The sequence below is a fragment of the Juglans regia genome, chromosome 15 (genome assembly GCF_001411555.2).
Source record: "Juglans regia cultivar Chandler chromosome 15, Walnut 2.0, whole genome shotgun sequence".
NCBI lineage: Eukaryota > Viridiplantae > Streptophyta > Magnoliopsida > Fagales > Juglandaceae > Juglans > Juglans regia.
The window spans coordinates 16,991,124-17,016,413 of NC_049915.1; the positions used below are offsets into that span (position 1 = coordinate 16,991,124).

At 38.7% G+C, this 25,290-nt stretch overlaps 2 protein-coding genes across 2 annotated transcripts; both read right to left on the reverse strand.

The window, feature by feature from the left end:
- Positions 1–17,965: 17,965 nt before the first annotated feature.
- LOC109020069 (putative disease resistance protein At3g14460) lies at positions 17,966–22,418 on the reverse strand. The gene is made up of 3 exons (XM_019002475.2): positions 19,300–22,418; positions 19,150–19,210; positions 17,966–18,259 (listed from the first exon to the last, which is right to left on the reverse strand). Exon 1 carries the CDS (start codon positions 22,397–22,399, stop codon positions 19,451–19,453), a length of 2,949 nt encoding a protein of 982 aa, XP_018858020.2. The 5' UTR covers positions 22,400–22,418; the 3' UTR covers positions 17,966–18,259; positions 19,150–19,210; positions 19,300–19,450.
- A 60-nt stretch (positions 22,419–22,478) lies between these two features.
- Positions 22,479–23,674, reverse strand: LOC109020047 (putative disease resistance protein RGA3). Its single transcript, XM_035685814.1, has 2 exons — positions 22,650–23,674; positions 22,479–22,512 (listed from the first exon to the last, which is right to left on the reverse strand). The coding sequence occupies exons 1-2, from the start codon at positions 23,672–23,674 to the stop codon at positions 22,479–22,481; spliced, it is 1,059 nt and encodes a 352-aa protein (XP_035541707.1).
- Positions 23,675–25,290: the final 1,616 nt, after the last annotated feature.

The window sequence follows — 25,290 nt, forward strand, 5'->3', positions numbered from 1 at the left end:
GAGGTTCATAACAATTGGTATCTAGAACCATCGATTCTTCATGGATATGGTACGATTCAATAAACAACAAATGTTGTTGATGGAAAAGATTCTGGACAAGTTGCAGCATATGAATGAAATACTTGACGGAATGGAGCAAAATTGCAAAAGGATGCAACAATCTCTTGCTTACGAAGAAAATGTAGCAGAGGTGGAAGAAATCGTCCCTCCTTCCTCTAATATTCAAAACTCAACTCTGAAAGAGATCATATGCATACCCATTGAAGTTGTTCCCAAAGAAATCACCACATCCGTTATTAGAAATCCAAGATAGATCTAGGGAAGGGGACACGTCTCGTATGGCATCCTCCATGGTCATGGGGAGTCACCCACTCGCCCAGTAACCCAAACAAATCCCAAACCCTAGCCGCAATGCAGCAGTATGGGGTGGAGTAATTGGTGGCCGTACATCAGCAAACCCACAGAGAAATAACGCCGTTACATGAGGAATTTCCAGATTCATCCATTCTTGCCTTCAATTTCTGCAAGGGTGAGAAACAGAGTAAGTTTGCGGGAATTTTATGTGAGTATGATGTTACCATTATGAACTATCCACAATAGTATGAGGGTTGTCCTTTCCTTCCATCGTCTTTGATCCAACACTTTCTTCGTGTTTGTGAGAGTTGGCCTTCACTTGGAATTCAACAGAATCTTATTCTTCTCCATTGTGCGAGGGGGGTTGGCCACTCTTGGCATTCCTTTTAGCTAGCTTTTTTGTCTTCCAAAAACGACAAGTGGAGAATGCAAGACCCTAGAATTAGTGCATCCAGAGACTCCTAAAGGAGGTGCACATTTCAATTTCTGCCGAGACTCATGAAGACAAAATTTCTTCAAGGTTGTTGAAAACAAAATGGGAGAAAGGCTTTATCACTTAAAACAAAGTGGTAGCAAATAGGTGTCAAGGGAGTAGTTCATTGAGCTTGCACGAAAATTAGGCAAGTTTGACGATGTAAGCCTGAAATTCAAGAAGAGAATTTTATAGTCATCACTCATCGGCGACGAAACCTACATCCCAAAGTCAGTTATCACGTCGACGGAAAACTGTCCAAAACAATGGAAGAAAACAAGGTAAAAGAGGTGCTGCTAGACTTCTTCCATTTAAGTTTATCAGTTTTAAATTTTAACAGGGGACGTTGCCTCGGTAAGTGTGAGATCCCTAATTTCTTGTGTTTTTAATTATTTCACTTGTTATTATTATTGGCTCTTTTATTTCAATTTAATTATTTTACTTTGGCTTAGGTTGCTGTGTATTTTTCTGATGTGCCTTTTAATTTTGCTCTCATGTCTTTTTCGAATGGGCCTTAGATTGGTGGGTTGTGTGGTTGGGTGTATTTTATTTTCTGTTTGTGTGTGTGAAATAAGGCCTAGCCCATGTGAAGTGATGAGGAGCCCAGTACCTTGCTGGAACGACGCCGTTTTGGCTCAACCCTTAGGGCTTCATCGCAATCTCCATCTGCGCCGCACGCTCACTTCTTCTTCTTCCTTCCTCTTTTCATTTTCTCTTCTTCTTCCTACTGCTGAACCAGTGATGCCGCCCCCTCCTCAAATTGAACCATTTCCACGCAGAGCTTCTTCTTCCTCTTCATCTGCCACCGCATCCATTCATCTCACTTCGAGCCTCCATGGCTTTGGCCGTGTCCCTCAGTATTTTCATTTTCACTGTTTGTTGTCTCCTCGCCACTACACCACGCGTCCAAAGCAGTGACCTCTCCACTCTGGCCTGCACCATCGTTCCTATTTTTTCCATTGCCCGTAAGCCATGCGTTGTAGTCTCCACTTTCTCCCTTGCAACCGAGCCTTTATCTCTTCATGGCATCTCGCCATTGCACATGGCCGCTTTGGAGTGCCATGCAGTGGACTCGTGGAGATCCCGCATCACCCAAGCCCACTAGTCGTAGCTGGTGCTGAGATGACCGAGCCCTTCAACTCGAACTATAAATAGTCTGAGCTTTTCCCCTCTGAAATCACACCAAAAATCACATCCCCTCTTCTCAATCACAGTCTAATTGCATTTCTCACCCTTAAATTCCCTTCCTGTTGCTTTAGAACAATTTCCTCCCAAATGTCGACGTGCTCAGCCATAGCAAACCCATCCTCCACTCACTTACACTTAGGTCCAAAGTCCCCTATGCAGAATCCCACATTTGGCCACTACTCTGCCCTCGTGCAGCCACTGTCCGCCACTTCACCACCACTTTTGGTGACACCTCGTGACGCACACCCTTGATGTTACATAGGACTCGTTGACCTTACCCACGATCTTCCAGAAATTTATCCGACCGCATTGTAAGTATTCTTCCGATGTGACCGCTTTGAGATTAAAATAATATTTTTACACTAACACTTTTCTACAGTCTGATTGGTTGAGTTGGGCCTTGGGTCCAGTGGAGTGTTGGGAAATTAAATTGTAATTAAGGTTGATTTGGGCCTTGGGTCAGAAACGGAGGATGGGAAAACGAGTGTAGTTGTGATTGTGAATTGTGAAACTGGAAGATTGAGATTTCTGTAGTTTATGTATATGTCTGTTGAGTGATCTGCCATGTCATCCAATATACTGCTTATCATGCATCTGTGCATTCTATGTTATTACTATTCAAATTGTTTATATAAATGTGTTATGTAATGCCATGTTGTATGAATTAGATTTTGGGTCTATATGTGTTGGTTATAATGTGTGGGTGTGTGCGTATCACGACCTCAAGTCGAGAATGGGCATTATCTTGGTGGAGGTTCTCTGGTCACTCAAAAGCATAATAAACTGATGTGACGTCCCCTAGGTTGTCACCGAGCGACAACAGGCTCAGACGAGACGGTAACGCTCTTATGCCCACTCCGTGGCCCTTTGCTGGCAGGGCTGGAGGATGCTTGGTCATGTACACGCCGGGAGCGGAGCTGGGCATTGTTTGTTACAGAGTCACATGCACAGATGTTACCTATGGTGTGACGATGAGAGCCAGGTTGTGTGGATGGTCCATAGGGTACACCATGGCACATGCTTAATAAAAAAAATGGTTAAATTTGGGCCAATTGGGTTTTTTTGGCGTGAGTAATTAAATGTGTCTTTTTGGGACAAAGGGGTGGAATTGTTCATCTATGTTTTATTGTATGGATGTGGACGTGTTGGTTGAATTAATATGTTTTAATCTCTTGGATATTGTTTGGTTGCTTACTTGGTGAGATTTCATAATCTCACTATGGTGTTTCCACCTACGGTTCTATCTTATGGAACCGTAGACTTTGACTCAGAGGATGAGTATGACCCTGAGGGACCGGCTCCAATGGAGGCATGACTTGCTGATGTTATGGTTGCTTTCGTGATATGGGGTTTGCTTCCCCCATGTTATGTTTTTCTTCTTTTATTTATTTATCTATCGGATGACTGTATAATCCTCTTGGAGGACATTTGTTGTTGTGCTGTATGAAATTTTTCGGGTACTTAGTATGAATGTCTCTTTCATTTTTCTACTGCGATAATTATAACTGCACACTTATTGCTTGTTGCACACACTCTGAGCACTTGGCGATGGGGTTGTGCGGTCTGTATGGTCATCATCCCAGTGTCATGACTTCCACCAAATCACACACGGGAGTTGAGGGCGCCACAAATGGTATCAGAACGGTTAGGCTTTGGGTAAAACCACACGATACCTAGGTGCGGTACTAGAAATTTTCTTGCATTTTAATTTGTTTGCTTGAATGAAATATTGGGTTTAAAAGATGTGTTTTGGCATAAAGATGGTACGATCAAGAATGCTGCATCCTGAGCTTGAGGAAGAATTGCCTCGTGGTGACAAAAACTATGCCATGGCTAGGGCGTTAACACCCCGCTCCCCAATAAAAACATTTTAGAATTTTCGGGGAGCCAGTGTGCTACTAAACTTGAACTTAAAAACCTTTCTTTTTTACAACGTGCCAGATCCGAAAGATTCTGTAAATAGAATGAAATTTAATAAATACTTAAAATCCATTATAGAGTCTGCGGAAGCACTTATTTAAAAAAAATACGAAAGTCTCATGTGCCTATCAAAATAATTTATTTAACCTTAAACTATAAAAATAATCATAACATAATCTGTTTAGGCCTCTGCCTCGCCTCCCAGGGTCAAGTTCTGTCATGCAGTCTCATCCTCATAAATTTCATCACCTGGGGTTGTTTAAAAACATAAAAATATATAAAAAAAAGAGTCAAATACTCAATAAGCAACACATCATTTAGTAAACATAAGAAACATAAGGTTTCTTAAAAAAGTGCATACTCATAAAATACATACGTAAATAACGTGATCATGAACTTATAATTCACTTATCATAGGTCGTTACCCACTGTTGACACCCGTGAGTTAGGGTTAGATTCTGATTCCGCCCGTGGGCGCGAGTTATGGAATCCATACATAAGAAAGACATACTGAGTGCACTACCAGCATGCATGACCTGGCAATGCAATATGCCCATACTATAGGTACCGTCTTCTTATCATAACATAGGTTGTTACATATCTTATCATTCATACTTTATCATAATCATACTTGCATACTCGTCATATAATAGATTTCAAAAGAAATCGCATGCATACTTGTCATATCATGTCATAGATTTCAAATGAAATCGCATTCTTTCATAAATGTCGTGATACATGTTTCCTCTCATAAAATTAGGATTTTTCATAAATATAAACCTTCACATAACATCATGCAAGGCTTTTATAAATTATTTTAATGCATAACTCTCACATAAAATCGTGACTTTCATAAATCTTTTGATGCATAACTCCTTTCATAAAATCATGAATTTTCATAAATAATTTAATGCATAATTCTTCATGTAAAATCATAGATTTTCATAATTTTATCATGTCTTGGGTATGTAAAAAGGGGCTTCCAATGGAGGGCATATAATATTTTTATAAAAGACAAGCAGTTTACTGTACATATGTGTAAGGATATGATTATGCTACTTACCTCGTAGTGTAAATTCAATATTTTCGGGGCACGACTGATTTCTTATAAGATAGGCACATAGCTTACATCAATTTCTATTTAAACACGCACCTTGTAATCAAAACTTGAATTTCTAATTCAACCTATATTTCCATAAATCTTGATCCTTCGTAACTCTAAAATCACATTGACTTCATGATATTGACATCAATTTTGTATATCTAGAGTTTATATGTCCCACTCAAATTTTCCGACGCTTGGTCAATTTTCCTAATATAGTCTAACCTTTAGTGTGTAACTCTTTTAAATCAATATGCATACACACACACACACACACACATACATATATATCCCTTTACGCTCAACACATAAATCTGTCCGTCCATTAATAATAAGTCTATATTACCTATACAGTATACTACGTAAGTAACACGTAATACTCCAACTTATATATTGAAGCCACGGGACTTACTATGTTGATCACACAAGGGAGGGGCGTACTGCGCTTCATCACAAAGAGAAAGAGAGATCACTTACAGAGGAGATCGAGCTTGGCATCCGTCGCTTACAATGGGCTCTACGTGATCCGTCAATGGTTTAAGGTTGAGGGAATGGTGTAAGGTGCCCGACTGATTTTTTTATGCAGGTGGTGTTGTCGGGGTGGCTCTCCCGAGATGTGGAGGTGGCGGGTTCAAGTTCTGGAACTTCTCTGTTTTTGGTGAAGCAAAACAGAGTGTTTTCCGTTGGTGATTTTAAATGGCTGGGCGACGGTTGTTCTTGGTGCAGGGTGGCAAATGTGTGGCCATTGGCTTCTGTTTGGCTTTGCGCAGTGGCTGAGGGAAGAGGCGTGGAAAACATGGCTGTTTGGGAAGGAGATCTACCATGTAGAACTCGGCACATGTGGGACTTTGTTTCGAGGGACGAACCGAAAATGGAGGAGGCTTAGAAGGTGGTAGTGGTTTGCGGGAGGAAGTTGCAGCTTCTTGTATATCGATGGTTTCTATTTGGCTGGGTAGTGGGCTGGCTGTTTCACGTTGGCTCGTGTACGTGGTCTCTCGGTGGTTTGTTGCATCTGGTGGTTTCATGGTGGAGAGAAGAGCTATGGTTGCAGCGTGGTCTTCAAGTTGTTAGGGAGCAAACATGGTATTGTTGCACAGACGTGAGATGGCTCACAGTGCAGTTTGTGGAAGATGGACGTGGGTTGGGCAGTTTCTATATGCACTGCGCATGAGAGAAATACATGTGTATATATAGAGGTGATGATGTTTACCCTAGAGAAAGGAAAGGGAGAGACATTCATGTCATGGAATTTATAGAGGAAAATAGTGAGGAATTTTATTATGAAGAGGAATCTAGAATGCTAATAATGTTTGGAGTCTAACACTCAAAAACTTGGAGTAAAAAAAATAATGGAGCCTTTTTTTTATTTCTTTATTTTTTAGAAGAGCCAAGGTTCACCTGTCCATGAATGACCTCGTCCCAAATTTTATTAATAAATCCTCACTTATGGAAGAGAAAAATCGTGGTTACAGACCGGCACCTCATTTACAAGATAAGCAAGAAAGTTCGTAAACTAGGTGTCAAAAGTACTAGGAGCCTCTAACCAAAAGAAAAAAATATATCAAGACAAGACGTACTAAAATACTACAAAGAAAACCATTCCTGTAAAAGAAACCACAAACAACGTTAACTCAAAAACATAAAATCATAAAATCTTACCAATCCAACCTAAGGACAAACGCCGCATGAAAATGACGCTAACAGCAACACAAAGAAGGCAAACCGAGTATATCCAAATGGATTAATCCTCGAAGCAACCTAGACACATCCTTGAGAAATCTCCATTCAGAGTTAAGACCAGTCACACCACTCCGAGCCAACCAATCAGCAACTTTATTTCCCTCCCTATAAACATGTCTAACTATACACACCTTAGAATCCATAAGGGCTAGAGTATCTTCCCAAAAATCTTCCAAGTACCACACCCCACACCTCTGCCTATTCCACCATGAGATTACCACTTGAGAATCTAATTCAATTTCAGATTACCACTTGAGAATCTAATTCAATTTCCACAAAATTAATCCCCAGATCCTTACAGGCTTTGAGACCCTGCAAAATAGCTAACAATTCAGCTCTATTATTTGAACTGAATCCAATATAAGAATTAAAGGCATGAACCAAATGATCTCGATCATTTCTAATAATACCACCCACCCATGAAGAACCTAGGTTACCAAGACTACTACCGTCTGTATTCAACTTAAACCACCCTTGAGTTGGCTTTTGCCAAGCAACTAGCTTTAAATACTTCCTATCGGGAACCAACGCCGAAATATTCAATATCTGTAAAATCTGTGAGTCATGCCTAGAACATTTACTAACCTTTTTCATATCTAGACTTACTAAACCTATCCAACTTCTAATAGACTGAATACTACCCTCCATGCGTGCAGTACACCTTCTACACCAAAGGTGCCAAGCAATAATAGAAGGTAGAAGCCCCACTATGAGCCCTACTTGAGAGTCTGAGGCCGCACGTCGAAACCAAATTGTTACCGTCTCCCTCCAACTAAGACCAAGAGGAAGACCAAATGTAGCTTCATAATAATGCCATATTTTCGTTGCAAACTCACCTTCGAAAAGTACATGGTTTTGGTCTTCATACTTACCTTCGTCACAACAATCACAACAAGAAATTGTCAGGATCCCAATACATTGAAGACGATCATCAACGCTCAAAGCCATGTTCCATGCTTTTATCCGATATATTCTATCCGATATGTTCTTTTATGGGCTTTAACTCATTTATTGAGTTTAATAAAATTATCCGTAATTTATCCCTAAAAATATAGGATCAGGACATTACAGCATAGGAAGACGAGCTCCTCTCTGTAGTAGATGCAACAGGTCTCATGAAGTCAAGTGCCATCTGGCTGAGACTCAGTGTTTTAGGTGCGGTCAAAGGGGACACCTTGCTCGCAATTGCCCTATCCTGGCTCAAGGAAATCGAGGTGGTCGTCATGATGGTAGGAACAACCAGAGACAAACAGTCCAAGCTAGGGTGTATGCGGTAACCCTTGGCGAGGTTGATGATGAAGCTCCAGACCCAGGATGCAGGAGTTATAACAGGTTTGGATCTAATTCAATCTTTTGGAATTTGTGCATTGTGGTTTGATTTATGGATTCATTTTGTAGTTTTGATCTCAATAGGTAAATTTCAATTGTATGAATTTTATGATTGTACCTTGTTTGATTCAGGAGCATCCCAGTCATTTGTATCTGCCACTTTCGCACGGATGTGCAACCTAGTTACAAAACTCTTACCACAGTCTATGATAGTGGCATTACCCAATGGAAAGATTGTGTGGTGTTCAAAAGTTGCCTTAGGATGTCCTTTGGACTTTAGTGGAAGGACACTTAATGCGGATCTAATAGAATTTAAGCTACTCGGATTCAACATTATTTTGGGTATGGATTGGTTGTATCAACATTTTGCAAGCATCAAATATCGGAGTCGGGTAGTTAGTGTTCAACTCCCTGGAGGGGATTATTTGGAGTTTGTGGGAAGCAAGCTAAAGACGAGAGCTGCAGTCATATCTGCCACTCAAGCGAAGAAGGACCTAGCAAGTGGAACAAATGCCTTTCTAGTTCAAGTGGTGCCTGCACCATTTGTGAAGAAGTCTATAGCGGATATCCCAGTTGTGGAGGAGTTCCCTGATGTGTTCGCGAATGATCTTCCTGGTTTACCTCCTATTCGGGACTTGGAGTTCACTATCGACTTGGAACTTGGAGCAGCTCCAGTGCACAAGGGACCTTACTGTATGGCACTAGCTGAGTTGAAAGAGTTGAAAAATCAGTTGCAAGAGTTGGTAGATAAGGGGTTCATAAAGCCCAGTTCTTCACCTTGGGGAGCACCAGTGTTGTTCGTTAAGAAGAAATGTGGCACCCTCAGAATGTGTATTGATTATCGAGAACTCAACAAGGTGACCATCAAGAATAAGTATCCACTGTCCCGAATTGATGATTTATTTGATCAACTCCAAGGTGCAACTACCTTCTCGAAGATTGATTTGAGGTTAGGGTATTATCAGTTGAGAATAAGAGATAAAGATGTACCCAAGACTGCTTTTAGGTCAAGGTATGTGCATTTCGAGTTGAAAGTGATGCCTTTTGGACAAGCCAATGCCCTGGCAACATTCATGGACATGATGAATAGAGTGTTTTGACTGTATCTGGATTCGTTTGTGGTAGTCTTCGTTGATGACATCTTGGTCTATTCTCGAGAATTGGAGGAGCATGCTTGTCACCTCAGATTGGTTCTGGGAAAGTTGAGAGAGCATCAGCTGTATGTGAAGCTCAGTAAGTGTGAGTTCTGGTTGGAAGAAGTTAAATTTTTTAGACATGTCATATCCTGGGATGGTGTAGCGATAGATACCAGTAAAGTAGAAGCTTTTTTAGCATGGCCACATCCTTCATCGGTGCATGAGATTAAGAGTTTCTTGGGACTCGCTAGGTACAAAGTCACATGCACGGACGTTACCCGTGGTATGAAATAAATGGTTAAATCTGGGCCAATGGGGTTTTTTTGGCATGAGTAATTAAATGTGTCTTTTTGGGAAAAAGGGGGTGGAATTGTTCGTATATGTTTTATTGTATGGATGTGGACGTGTTGGTTGAATTAATATGTTTTAATCTCTTGGATATTGTTGGTTGCTTACTTGTTGAGATTTCATAATCTCACTATAGTGTTTCCACCTACGGTTTTGTCTTATGCAACCATAAACTTTGACACAGAGGATGAGTATGACCATGAGGGATCGGCTAAGGCGGAGGCGTGACTTGCTGATGTTATGGTTGCTTTGGCGATATGGGGTTTGCTTCCCCCATGTTATGTTTTTCTTCTTTTATTTATTTATCTGTCGGATGACTATATAATCCTCTTGGAGGACATTTGCTGTTGTGCTATATGAAATTTTTCTGGTACTTAGTATATATGAATGCCTCTTTCATTTTTCAGCTGCGATATTTATAACTGCACACTTATAGCATGTTGCACACACTCCGAGCACTTGGCAATGGCGTGCGTGATCCGTGTAGTCATCATCCCAGTGTCACGACTTCTACCAAATCACACATAGGGGTCAAAGGTGCCACAATAAGTCTCAAACTGATGAAGATGGCTTTGTGGAGAATGTCGAGTTTGCTAGTGGGAATGTGCACCTCATCACCATCATAGAATCTTGGGCTCTAACATTGGCAGTGTCTTTGATGGCAGAAGCATTAACTAAAGGAGATGTGGCACATGAGGTGTTTGATGAAACATGCGAGGTCACAGTGCAACAACAACAACCCAGCAGGCTCATTTCCCCATATTTTGGTTATTTGTGCATACTGCAAGCCCTTGAAAGCCTCATAATACACATTGTATTATGGGCTGGCTTTGACAGATTAGAAATTGGTCTCTCTACCTTTAAACGTGTTCTACTGCTCGGTTATTCCAATGGTCTTCAAGTCCTTGATGTTGAAGGTGTCTCTAACCTCCATAAACTTGTTTTGAAGCGAGATGACCCTGTTACATTTTTTCAAATGCAGTCCCTCCCTGTAAAATCAGAGGGTCGTGAAGGATTCATACCATTGCATCCTTTACTATTGGTTGTTGCATGTGATGAATCAAAGAGCTCTGGTTTGATGCAAAGTGCAAGAGATGGGTTGGTCAGGGATGGCTTTAACGAACTAGAAATAGGAGCCATCTCTCCTAATGTTGTTCGGTTTTACTCACTAAGGTCTCACATTTACGTTCTTGTCCTGAGATTCAGATCGACTATGTACATGGTTAGATGCAGTCCTCAATTAGTGGCTGTGGGCCTTGCAACACAGATATACAGTTCGACGCACTCACGCTTGAGAATAAATTCAGTGCCCTTACCTATCCTGTCCCTCAATGGGGAAGCCAACGAATGGGGGGAGTTAACATTAGCTATGGACCTATGGCTATAGACCCCAGGTGGTTGGCTTATGCCTTCAACAACTCACTGTTGTCAAACGCAGGCCGCCTCAGTCCACAAAGTCTTACTCCTCAAGGGGTTAGCCCATCAACATCACCTGGAAGTGGAAGTCGAGTGGCTCGTTATGCCATGGAATCTAGTAAGCAATTAGCTGCTGGATTAATCAATTTGGGTGATGGGTCTAATTCTCCTGTATCATCAAACTCGAGTTGGAAAGTTGGTCGGATTGCATCACATATGGCAGAAACAGATAATGCTGGAATGGTTATTGTCAAAGATTTTGGTTCCAGAGTTGTTGTATCACAGTTTAGGGCCCATATTAGTCCAATTTATGCTGTGTGTTTTGACCCTACTGGGACACTTTTAGTTGCTGCTTCAATACATGGGAAAAATATAAACATTTTTCGGATAATGCCGTCTTCCTTACATAATCGATCATTCACTCTACCACCTGATTCGGGCTCTTCTTATATGCACCTTTACAAGCTCCAACGTGGCATGTTATCAGCTGTGATATAAGACATATGTTTTACTCATTACAATCACGATCTGTTACCTGCTCATATGAAATGCAATGCTTTGGAGAACCTATTGGTTTATACCCCTTGTGGGCACACAATTCAATATGAACTATTGCCATCAATGGGAGGAGAATCAAATGAGGCTGCTTCTATTAGTCCAGGTTCTTCATTACATATACAAGATGTTCTTCCAAACATAATTCCACAAAAGCTATACACATTGGAGCAATTCTTATGGGCTGGAAAACTTTGGTACTCTAATATCATGAAGACTCACATTCGCACCTTGTGGGCAAGGTGCTTTGTAGGGAGAGTTTGTTATATGCTAATACATCAATAGGACCACACCAAACCCATTGTGGGCTTTAGGTTGGAGTAATAAAGACTTGGGCTCATTGGCTTTATATTGAATCCCTTATATGGGCCAACATTATGTTAGTTAAGCGCAGTTACTTATACCATATATAGTTGTTGTTAGTTTGAACTCAAGGCTCATGGCCTCTATCTAGCTTTACGTAGAATCTTTTATATGTAGGGAGTTGGGGGTGTAAAAGGATATTCTGGAAAATCTATTGAAACTTGTAGTTCTGGGAACCTCGAATACCCCAAAGCATATGAATGAGTAGCATTTCTATCATCTCTTTCTCTATTTGTAGTTTTCTCTATTTTTTATTGTCATTCAGTTTATACAATCTGTGAGGTTCATAACAACCTATTCTCACTTTATATTAGTACAAAAATCATATTTTACAATTAATGTATTAGTAGGAGGAATTAAATGGATATCATTGAAAATTGGGAAGTAATGATATTTGAGCGTTAAGAGAATCTTAAACATTTCGGAAAAATATGTCATTTTAGCATTGTAAGTTTTTAGGATCAAAATACGCGTATGAAATTTACAGAGTTTATGTGATCTTAGGGTTGATCATAAATTTTAAGAGAAATAATTATGTAGAGATCAAAGTATTAGAGTTGCGATACTTTAGAGTTTGAGGATTTCAGGTTTTAGGAAGATATAGATTTTTCTTAATATCTCATGTTTTTATTACAAAGTACTCGATAAATTGGAGATTTACGTAAGCTACGGGTATTTTATAGGTGACGATTCATACTCATTTGGTTTGTCGTGAGAAAATTCTAAAAAAAGTTAAAAGTCCAGGTAAGCAAAGTTCCTATGCAAGACTTTGTATAAAAGAAAATGATCTGAGATTGGTTTATGAAAATGTGCATGATATGTTTTTGAAAAGAAATATGAAAATAACATTAGTTATTTGTTTTGCATTACTCATGAGATTCATGTGAAAAAGAAGAGTATTTTTGTCATTACTGGTGTAGACATGAGCTAATGTTGTGCATTCTGTTTTCTGAACTGAGAAAAAGGAGCAAATATGAAAATTTGATAATTTTTGCATGTGACGTGAAATTGTTTTGAATCAGTTTTTTTTTTAAGACGTGAAATGATCTGAATTTGTTCAATACTTGTTTTGATGTGTTGTGGCATCTGAAAACATTGACATGATTTTCTGAAGCTGTATTATGATTAAAGTCTCATTATGATGTTTCAGTTCTGTTCCGATAAGGCCCAATCATGGGTGATAATAGTGACAAACGGTCCAGTCATGAGTGATAATTGTGGCATACAGCCTAGTCATGGGTGATAATAGTGACATACGGCCCAGTTGTGGGTGATATAGTGGCATACGACCTTTCCAAGGGTTATAATGGTGGTTTATAACCCTACCATAAGATTAAACATGGTATACGGCCCCATGACGGGTGATAATAGTGTTTACGACCCTTCTACGGGTTATAATTGTGGTTTATAACCCTATTAAGGGGGTTAAACATGGTATATATTCCAATGTGATACTCTGATGATGAAAATAAGGTCTCAGATTTTGATATGCCAAAGGATAAAATGAATAAGAATGTTTTTTGAAGATGAGGTCTCATTCTGAAAGTAAATGTTTCTGATTCTACATTCTAAAAGTAAATATTTTGTTCTGCATTTTGAATTCTGAAAATTCTCATGTTTACATACTAGTATATGTACTATGCTTACTGAGTTGTTGATAACTCACCTCTTATCTCGACAATATTTTTCAGATAATTTTGATGCTTCAGCTGGAAGTCAAGAGTAGAAAGTGTTAGCATGGTTTAATGATTGTAGAGGAATAAGTGCCAAAGGGGTACAAGTATTTTATTGGAAAGTCTTACTTATTACCTTTATGATTTTATATTATTTTGGTACTTTGAGTCATGGATATTTTCGAGAATTTGGGGAGTTTTAATTTATTTCATTAAAGTATTTATTTGGTGTTCGAGTGAAGGAACATATATATTTGGTTTGAAGAAATAAATTTCTATTTTATGGGAAAGTTGGAGTATATAATATGTTATGAGAGATGAACATGGTAACAGCCCTTACCACGATTATAATAGTGGTATACGGCCCTGTCATGGGTATAATAGTGGTATACGGCCCTGCCATAGGTATAATGGTGATTTATAACCCTACCATAGAGGTTAAACATGGTATACGGCACTGCCACAGATATAATAGTGGTATACAGTCCTACCATGGGTATAATAGTGGCATATGGCCCCGCCACGGATATAATGGTGGTTTATAACCCAACCACGAGGGTTAAACATGGTATCTGTCCCAATGTGATGCTCTGATATGATATTAAGATAATGTCTCAGTTTATGATATGCCAAATGATTTTTGAATAAAAATGTTTTTGAAGGTTTCGCTTTGATATTTTGATAACATGTTCCAATTCTACATTCTGAAACTAAATATTTTGTTCTACATTATGAATTCTGTAAATACTATTTTTTACATACTAGTATATATTCTCTGCTTACTGAATTGTTGATAATTTACTCATTATCTCCACAATATTTTTTAGATAATTTGAATATTTCAGCTAAGGATCAAGAGTATGAAGCATGGGTGAAATAATTTAAGCATAGTAAATTAAGCATAGAGAGTTTCTATAAGTATTGGCGAATTTTCTTAAGTAATTTTGTTGTGTTCTGATGACTTTATATTTTGTTGGTTTGAAACAAAAAAAACTTATATGCATTGAGAATTTGGAGTCTATATATGTACTGTGAGATATGATTTTAATTGAGAGGAAGTAACTCTCCAACCCCTCTGAGACCGGGGTGTTACAGTTAGTATCAGAGACAGGTTAGAGATTTTGCATAGTTTAAAAAGAAGTTTGATGAAATTTAAGGTCTGGGATTCTGCAAACTTTATGGATTGAGTTTTTGGAAGTGTGAGGTTTAGAGGTTATGCATACTTTAAGAATGATTTTGATGATATTGGAGGTTTTAGAATTTCTAGTAATTAAGAAATGATTTTCGTGACATTTGGAGTTTTAGATACGGTAGGTTTATTCTTTGTGGTGCCCTCGACTCCCATGTTTGACTTGGTGGACGTTGTGATACCAGGATGATGGCCACATGGATCATGCACCCCATCACCAAGTGCTGCTGTGTGCGAAATGCAATAAGTGTGCGACAATAATAAACATAGCGGAAGGGAATAAATGGTAGTCAAGCTAAGTACTAGCAATTTAAAAACAAAAGCAATTATCCTCCAGGAGGTTATACAGTCATCTGACGAAAAATATAAATAAAGCGATAATAAGTCCCACGACAAATATGGGAGAAATATAGAAAGCTCTGTAATCACCCCTCTGGCTCAAACTCTCCCACTGCATCAAAGTCTATGGTCTCATGAAACGGAACCGTAGGTAGGAGTACCACAATGAGATTTCACAATCTCAGTAAGTAATCAACACACAACAAACAAGAGATGAAGTCATGCATCTATACAACCAACATAGTATGACAACCATACAAGCATAAAACCATAAAATCCATTTTTCCACCCTTTCCCAAAATAACACATTTAAACAAAACACTTACGCTAAAAATCCCTTTGGCCCAAACACAACCATTTATTATGCATGCACCATGGTGTCCCCTATGGACCATGCGCACACCCTGGCTCCTTTCGTTAGGGTGTGCGCATGGTCCATAGGGGACACCATGGTGCATGCATAATAAATGATTGGGGCCGTGATACGTACACCCTGGCTCCTGCCAGTAGAGGGGCTATGGAGTCCTACCAAGAGCGTTATCGTCTTGGCCAAGCCAACTGCCGCTCAACGACAGCTCAGGGACATCACTCAGTTTTATACGCTACCAAGTGACTAAAGGAGCTCCACCGAGATAGTATCCCATCTCGGCTTGGAGCCGTGATCCGCACACACCTACAAAATATTATCAAGACACAAAAACCCAGTTTTCAAATCACGCAACATGACAGAACACAGCATAATTAAATAATCAAGACAAATATTAATAAAGGTAAATATGCAGATGCATGCAGACAGTATATTGGATGACATGGCATAACATGCATCAAACAATATACATCATCACAACAGTCACAAAGTGCACAGTTTAACGAACCCAACTACACGCGTAATCTCATCGTTCATTTGGCCCATGGCCCACTTCCAACCACTACTACGATTTTCATTCCCAAAACTTCGTCGGGCCTAAGGCCCATCTCAACACAACCAGACTGCAAACAATGTTAGTGATAAATTCACATCTTGAATTCAAGGGTCACGTTGGAGAGTTACTTACAACACGGACGAGAAATCTGGATGATCGAGTGTGCGTCGGTCTACGGAGTCCAGCGACTGAACCAGTGCACGCAAAGGGACACCAAAAGTGGTGGAGTTGTTGGCTAGTGTTAGAGGTCGTGGTCGGCGTAAGTGTGCATGTTTGAAATTTCCTTGGTTGACTACAAATAGACCAACGCAAATGGTTTCAAAGGGTATAAATATCTAGGGCCATGTGAAATGATTAGACTCAAAGGGTATAAATGTTTCAGGTCTAGTATATATGTTGAAATGGTTCTAGAGGGTATAAATGTCTTGTGCCATGTGAAATGATTGGAATTAAGAGGGTATAAATGTCTTGGATCCAATGTGTATCTTGAAATGGTTCAAGAGGTTATAAATGTCTTGAGCCATGTGAAATGATTGGACTCGAAGGGTAGAGATGGCTAAGGTCCAGTGTGTATCTTGAAATGGTTTGAGAGTGTATAAATGTCTCTGATCATGTAAAATGATTGGACTAAGAGGGTATAAATGTCTCGAGTCTAGTGTATGATTCTTAAAATCGTTCCAAAGGATATAAATGTCTTGGACCATGTGGAATGATCGAACTGAAAGGATATAAATGTCTCGGGTTCGTTGAGTGCCTCTTGACTGGTGGAGGCTAGACATGTGTGGATAGTTGGTCAAGGGAGATAGTCACATGGTCTACTGGCCTGTCCTACTTGTGAATTTGTGTTGCATTAACTATAATTCCTTGCTTATGTAAATTGTATGCATAACTTTGCCCATCCATCTACATGTATTTGACGGTTAGACTTATTTCACTTATTGAGACTTTGCGAAATCTCATTGTGGTGATTCCACCTGGGGTTCCACTCCTTGAAACTGTAGATTTTGAAACAGATGACGTATATGATCTGGGGCAAGAGCATGGAGGTTCGCCCCTGTCGGAGGAGTGAAGATTGAGATTATTTTCCCTATTTATTTAAGTGTTATTTTGGCTTTGGACTAATTATGGATGACTGTAATATTCTTTTATCTATCGTTTGAAGACTTGTGGCTTTTGGATATTTGGATTGTGATGAATTTAAAATTTCTTTGGTACTATTAGTTAAATTTTTAAAACTACCTTTTTATTTTCTATTATTTAAATATGTGAGCATACGCTTGTCACAATAAGCGAGGGGTGTGTGATCCAAGTACTCTAGATCCCGGCGTCATGACTACTGCCAAAACACAAGCATGGGCCTGGCCGGGGCGCAACATGAATAGGACATGACACTTTCAAGGCTGGATCATTAGCCGAAGGTGATCAAGGATTTTGCAAATTACATGCGAGCATTGGATTATATACACACAGGTAATTTTACATTGTGATAGATTTAGTTTCCATTATTCTAATGGAAATATTAATATCAGTAAGTCATGTTAATTTCTTGACTGAAGCATGGGTTTTCAGTACTCTTTTAAAACTTAAAATAACAAGATTTTCCAACAGAAATGGATCATATGTATGCATGATAATGATATTATTTGGAGCTAGCTAATTAACTGGATGGTGGAAGCACTGAGTTAGATTTTAATATTTATATTTGTCGTAACACCTTGCACTTTGTGACATGCATATATGCACTGAGAAAAATGTTGACTTCTAGATTAAAAAAAAAAAAAAAGAACCAGTAATCACCAATGCTGATTTTCAATAAAAGTGCTATAAACTCTTTCGTAATTAATGCACCATTTGGTAGAAAACGAAGCAATGCAATCATTCAAATAAAAAAGAGGAAAAACAAAACAATATAGGCAAATATTAACAGAGTAAATTAAGTACTGGAGTTGCACACCTCTGGATATTTAGGAAATGTTCTAAATGGATGTCTATTTCATGAACAAAGAGGTCTGATCTGTCGAGTCTCTATAGGCAACCTCCAATATCAGAATAGGCATAAATGCATAAACATACGCTCCCTTTCGGCACAGTATTTACAACTGAGTATCAAATTTGAAGTCAAGGTTATGATCACTTCAGGCAAAGACAGTGAGTGTAGTACTTCCACGTATTGCAATTTTCAGATGGCACTTGCACCTGTGTTTTGAACCATCTACAAGCATCAAACAATTAATAACAATTAGCATTCATTGTACAGGTAACCATGGGGATCACATACACAAATTAAGGATCCTCAACTTCTTGTCTGAATTCAGGGTTTCAAAAGAAACTAGACCCATAAAATAACACACTGACCCCTTAGAAACTTATTTTAAAAAATCAAAATTACACATGATTCAATTTCTGGCTACCACTAATATTACAAACCATACAATAACAAATATGAATATGAATATAGATCTAAAATTACAGTCCCAACAATAAAACAATAAAAACATAAGCATACTAAGAAATACCAATACTACAACTTAACAAAAATAAATTTTAATTTTTAAATAAATTCTAAAAAGGTCAAAATGGATTGATTTCATGTGAACCCTTTATTGATCCATTTAGAAATCGTGTCAGAATGGGTCAACTCGTTTTAACCCGAACCCATTAACATCAAACCCAAGTCTACTAGTTTCGTGTCGTGTTCGTATTAGGTTCATGCTAATCGTGTCATGACATATTGCCACCTCTAATCCAAACACAGCCTTAGCCTCTTAGATCATTAAGAAGAAATAATTTTTGATTTTTTTTAAAACCTAGCTAGAAGGTTAACCCCAAAAGTTTTTAGTAATAACAAAATATCGCTTTTAAAATTTTTTCAATTTTCTCAATCCTTTCTTGACGCATATACTTCATTTTTTAGCTTGAATTATGTTTATGTTTTTTGGAATATTACAATAAACAGAGTATTTATTATGCAAAAAAGCAAAAATCTTATTAGCAAGATTACTAATCCGGCCTTCCTCCAAAGTTGGATTCCCGACCCCAGTAGCAACAATTAATCTAAAAGACTACTACTATACAAGGTGTTGCATGAGCAACAAAACATACCTCTTCTTGTTCATTTGCTCCATGATCAGTTCATTATCATGCAGTTCGGTGCAAAGGAGATCTGATAAACGTAACCAGTTAATCATAGGAGTAATAATAATTCCCCCTTTTTCCCAAAGAAACAAACCAGAAAAGAAGAGCAAATATTACCATCAATATCTAGTCGAGCAAGACTATCTTCATCTTTTCCCTTAATGCTAAGGGTGTGATGACTAAAAATTATTGGATCTGTTTTGGGCAAAACCAACCAGACTTGGAGCAATAAATAGCAAGGACTGGATGCCTTCAATATCCACATGATTCAAAGGGGATCGGATGGCCTTCGATTGAGATTTGTATGAAATTGAACGCGAAGGACGTGAGCAATCTTTTTCCCTTCTCGTCCTTGATCTTTCTTGCAACGTTTTGCCAGCTTGGGACATTGAAAGACGTAAAGTTCCTGCAGTAAGAGAGGCAGCCCTTTTTTTGGAAAGGACCGTAGCTTTTCGCACTTAGTGAGACAAAGTTTCAGAAGTGAGGGAGGTAGGCCATCCTTTGGAAAGAACTCTAACTTTCTGCACTCAGAGATATACAGTTCTTTAAGAGAGGCGAGTTTTGAAAAGCCCTTGGAAGATAGATGTTGCAGATTCGGAAAGTCTGAGATGGTGAGGATTTTTAGAGAGGCAGGAAACATCATCTTTGAAAAGGACACCGGCTCAAGTTTTCTAATTTCAAGTTTATTAAGAGAGATAAGATTGTCCAACCCCCACCCAAAAGAGGCATCAGTACTGTTTCTGACATGAGATATCGTAAGTGATGCTAGGTTGGTGAGAAGATTCGGTCTCGGAAAAGGAACTACTGAACAATGGTGCATTGTCAATTTTTCAAGGGAGGTGAGGTTGTGTATGGCTTCGGGTAGGGCCGACACCTCCACACAGTCAGATATATGAAGTGCTCTCAGGTTGGCAGGGAGCAAATCCCGGTCCAAGGACAAATGAAGACTCGGACAATTCCTAATATCAATATCACGTAGAGTGCTGAGAGCGTTGATGCCAGTGGGTAGGGACTGAAGGTTTTCACAATCTGAGATTTCAATGCATTCAAGAAACGAGTTATAATGAAACCTGTTCGCAATTGACTCCAGCTGTGGACACCCAAACAAATTGAGGTGTTTGAGTGATCTAGGTAACTCTCTGTATGATGTCAAGGATTTGAGAGAGGGACAGTATTGGATTCTCAAGTACTCAAGTTGAGATGTGGTGCTGCTGCAACTGCTGGTATCACTATCCACCAGCAAAATGATCTCCATATTCTGGCAGTAACTTACCTCTAGTCGCTCTAGAGTTGGTGGTAGCTGGCCTCTTGCAATATGCTTTAGCGAATGACATTTTACAATTCGAATCAGCTGAAGACAATTGTTGTTATACATCATTGCCTTTGGTAAGGATTTCAGGACCATGCAATTCTTGATCACGATTTCTGAGAGCATGGATGGCGTACCCGGTTGGAGGCGTGCTTCTACTTCTTCCGACACCAAAGAAACTAGTTTGGGACAGTTATCAATGTGCAGAAGACGAAGAAATTGGAGATGTGGCGATGGTTCCTCAACGACAGACCACAAACATTTTAACTCCTCACATGCAAAAATAGTTAGATCTTCTGCATTGGTGAGCCCCTGCATTGAAAACCCTTCTATTTGAGATGTGAATCTTAAACTTTTAGAAAGAAACTTGAGTTCTGATGAGCTGAAGCCATCCATACTTCTGCACACCACTCCTTTTGATCCCTCGACTTCTAGTTCACAGAGATCCGGAAAGTTTGAAACTAGGATCGGTAACTTCCCACAACCATCTATCTGAACCTTCTTTAGCAAAGGAAGGTGTTTCGGTATATATCCCGATAGCTTGGGACAACTTCTAAGTGAAAGCTCACATAAATTTGGGAATTCTTCACAAGAACTCCAGCCCTTCCACTCTTTCATATTTTCGAAATGCAAAGTCTCCAACGATCTAAAAGGCGAGAAACCAGTCCCCCGAAACTCAGGACCAACATTCATCACTTTAGCCATGCCGCGGATGGTAAGGACTTTTAGTGCTGGTAATTGCCCGATTGGTGGCAATGACTCGCACTCTTTACAATTCTCAATTGTCAAGACCACCATATCATGAAAGGAAGGACTTTTTAACCAACTCGGAAATTCTGTACCACCATAGCAGCTAATAGTAAGCACTTTCAAACCGTTGTGAGGCTGTAGCATGTTGAGTACATTTAACTCATTTGTTCCATCCCTCATGCTTTCACTCCATTCCAACGACAAAACACTAATTTTGGTCTTATTTATTAAATCAGCGTCCCTTGCATGTTGGAGTTCAGTCACTTTCTCCAAGTTTGAAATGCGGAGTGTCCCTTGAAGATGTGACAAAGATGCTAGATCTTTTATTCCGAAGCAACCACCGTCTCCAATAACCACATTAGACAGTGTTTGGAGAAATTTTAATTGACCTATTTGCCTAGGCATTCCTTCCAATTTAGTTGCTCCTAGAATATTGAGGTGGCGAAGGTTGACCAGGTTCCCAAACATCGAAGGCAATTTATCTAAATGAAAACAATCCTCTAACAACAATGTTTGTAAGTTGTAGAGATCAGTTATTGATTCGGGCATGCTTCTGATCGAAGTTTTGGAAAGGTCGAGGTACCTTAGAAGCTTTAACTTACCAATTGAATCAGATAGCCCAGTTATGACGTACCCCCTTAGAGAGAGAACCCTTAGCCTTTGTAATCTTGGGTACAATTGAAGAGGAACACGAAAATCCAGATAACAAGTGACTGGAGTAAGAGGTAAGAAGGTACGTAAATGAGTGAGTCTAGAAAATACCTCAAACATGTCAAAACTATCGTATTCGCCACCCAAGTAAGACATGTGGCGGATCTTTTCAAAATTATCCTGATCTTGCTCATTTCCCTCAGCTCTCTCCTGCATTCTAAAGCATGTATCTCCTGCTGCCAATTTAGCAAGATAATTGACGATCTCATGCATTAGAAATCTTGATTTGTCCTTGCTAGACTGTTGAAAAAGTGACCATGAAACCAGATTGTCAAAATACTCCATACCCAAATCTTCCATTTCGATGTTCTCTTCTTGTTGAATCAAACCTTCTGCCATCCATAATAGAACCACCTGAGTCTTCTCAAATTCATAGTCTTTTGGGAATATAGAACAGTATGCGAAGCACCTCTTTAAATGTAAGGGGAGATGGTGATAAATCGACATAAGACTTGAAGCAATTCCACTTTCCTCCAATGTATCCCATAGGTTTCTGTTTAAAACTAAATCCCACTTACTTTCTTCCTTATTGTGTAAGAGGCTTCCGACAGCTTTTACCGCTAGAGGCAAGCAGTAAAAGTTTCTTACAATTTTCTCACTAATATCTTTAAGCTCCGGATGTGCACTAAAATCTCTTGAATGCAATGCATGTTGGGCAAATAGAGACAAACAAGCATCATTTGACAATGATCCTAACCTGTAAGGTTTAACTTTAAAGGCGGTCATCCGTGACGAGACTTCTTGATCACGAGTTGTGATGATAATGCTGCTTCTTGGAGCCATTGCTTCGAAAGGAGCACACAGGAGAGTCCACTGAAAAGAGTCACGATTCCAAACATCATCCAGAACAATTAGAAACCTCTTCCTACGTATTGCCTCTCTGAGTTTGAGTTGCAGCCGATTCAGATCCATGTTGTTACAGTTGATTTCAGGTTGCGCCTGGAGTAATATTGTTTTTGTAATCGCCTCAACATCAAAATCTTTAGAAACATAGACCCATGCTTTCAGATTAAAAAAGTTTTTCACTTTTTTATCATTGTATATATACTTGGCGAGTGTTGTCTTGCCTATACCCACCATACCAATTATAGAAATCACGTTTACTTCAGTTGAAGCAGCATCACTGAGCAATAATTTAAGTACAGCCTCTGCGTCCTCCTCCCTGCCATACATGTGATCTGTGTTCCGCACCAAAGAAGTTGAAGGCGTTTTCTTTGTTCTTGTGTTTACCGTCCCAACAACATTTTTATCTAAGTTCAGTTTATCTTTTCGTGCCATAAGTTCATCTAATCGAGGAGTGATGTCCTCTTTCATTTTTCTCATCACACTCCTCAAATCAACACCAGTACTTGGAGACAAACCGGTAACACAAGCAGTGACAAGATTCCGTACCTTACTCGTGCCTGCAGCCCGATTTTCGTCAATCAACATGCGCTGCGAATTAGCTTCCGTGGACAGCTCATCCAGAATATCTTCCACGTCGTATGCCAATTGTGTGAAATCAGTAAGCCATGCTTTCACTAGTTCTTTAGTGTAATGTTCCTCAGGTGCATCTTTAAACGCCATCTGAACTTGTGAAAATTTTTCCTTCCAATCCTCCAACCATTCTTGAACTCCCTCTTGGCAGGCAAAGTTCGGCAATTTGAGCTTCGTTAACCGGTCAAATAGTACTTGAAGGCATGCACCAAGGGATGCACCAAGAATGACCTCTACGAAAACCATTGTTCTCTTCGGAAAAAGGAATGAATCAAGAAAATGAACAAAGAATAGCCAAACAGTAAGAAGAAGCTAAAATAAGAGTCTCACAACCAACTTGGTTTTGGGTACTGCAAATTTGCAAGAGTGCCAAAGTACTGTTTCTAGAAATGCGCACACGAGAGGTACCGTAAATATAACGCCCCGTACCCGAAAGGGTAGGAGAATTACCACCTGTCATTCTATAATCATGTCCCCAATACACGTATAATCTCCAAAAGTTCCAATAAAAATATAAATTCCTCTTTTTCAACTTAATAGGTACACAAATTTTCTCCATAAGGTCATCAGCTTAATAACTCAAATAACATAAATTAACGTTTCCCCAATTTCCAAATAACTTCTACATAATAAACTGGTAATTTCTATAAGTCTCACTAAACCAAATAACATAATGAAATCCAAATAATGAAACGAAACTCTTCTATTAGCAATGGTACCCTTAGGTACTCAACTCTCCTATCCTCGGTTAGCTTTGCTCACTTTTCTATTTCTCATCCCCCACCAAACCATCAACATCATTTGAAAAGTATTGTGAAGATAAGGGGATGAGTTATTAATAACTTAGTAAGCAAATCACATGTACTAGTATGTAAATATGAGCCTTTTCAAAATGTAGTAACAAATCATTTTAATTTTCAATATGCATATCTCAAAAAATGTTTTATCAGATTATCAGAGTGACATTTCACACTATTCATACTCAAAAATCAACTGTTCATATTCAAAGACCCTTTGACATAATATGACTGAACATCTTCATCTTATCATATCATGTTCTTGTATCACCATGTCATATCATATACCATATTTAACCCTCGTTGTAGAGTTGTGTTATCCCTGATGGCCAAACTAGGCAGTATCAGAATATGAAACTTTCTATTATTCATTCTCGAAGTTTCGAATGTGCACACAGAAAAGAACACCAAAAAAACCAATTTGTTTTCAAAGTGAGTGCACTCATATCATATCAGAAGTATTGGTACCAACTATATAACAGAATCAAAAGTATTATATTAGAACCAAAACTAAAATTAGAATAGAAATAGAAAGTCATGCCAAAGGTTTTTCATATGCATATCATATCAAATAAAGTGCTGAATATATTCATATCATTTTCATATGATTAAAAATAGATCCAAATTAAATATTTTCGTATAACATGTACAAAAATTCTAAGATTTCATACTCTCTCTCTTTTGCACATTTGAGAAACATGTCAAATATTGCTCATGTCTACACTATTCATATAAAAAAATATTAATTATTTTCTTTTATACAGATTTCATAAGTGAATGCAGAACACATAACTAAAGAAACGAAGAAAATAGTAATAATAATTTAACGCCTCAAAATGAAAGTAAATGAAGAAAAAATAAATAAAGTAATAACAAAAAATACTATAAATAATTAGATTTTAAAAATCCACATTCGTTACACAAAATGAATTACGTACAAAAACGACCGGAAGTACAATATGAAATATAAAATCATTCAAATCCAATATTCCAATAGGACCTAAATTTCACTCACAGACAAAAGTAACTTTAATTTCGACCGAAGATGAGAAAATTCTCAGATTG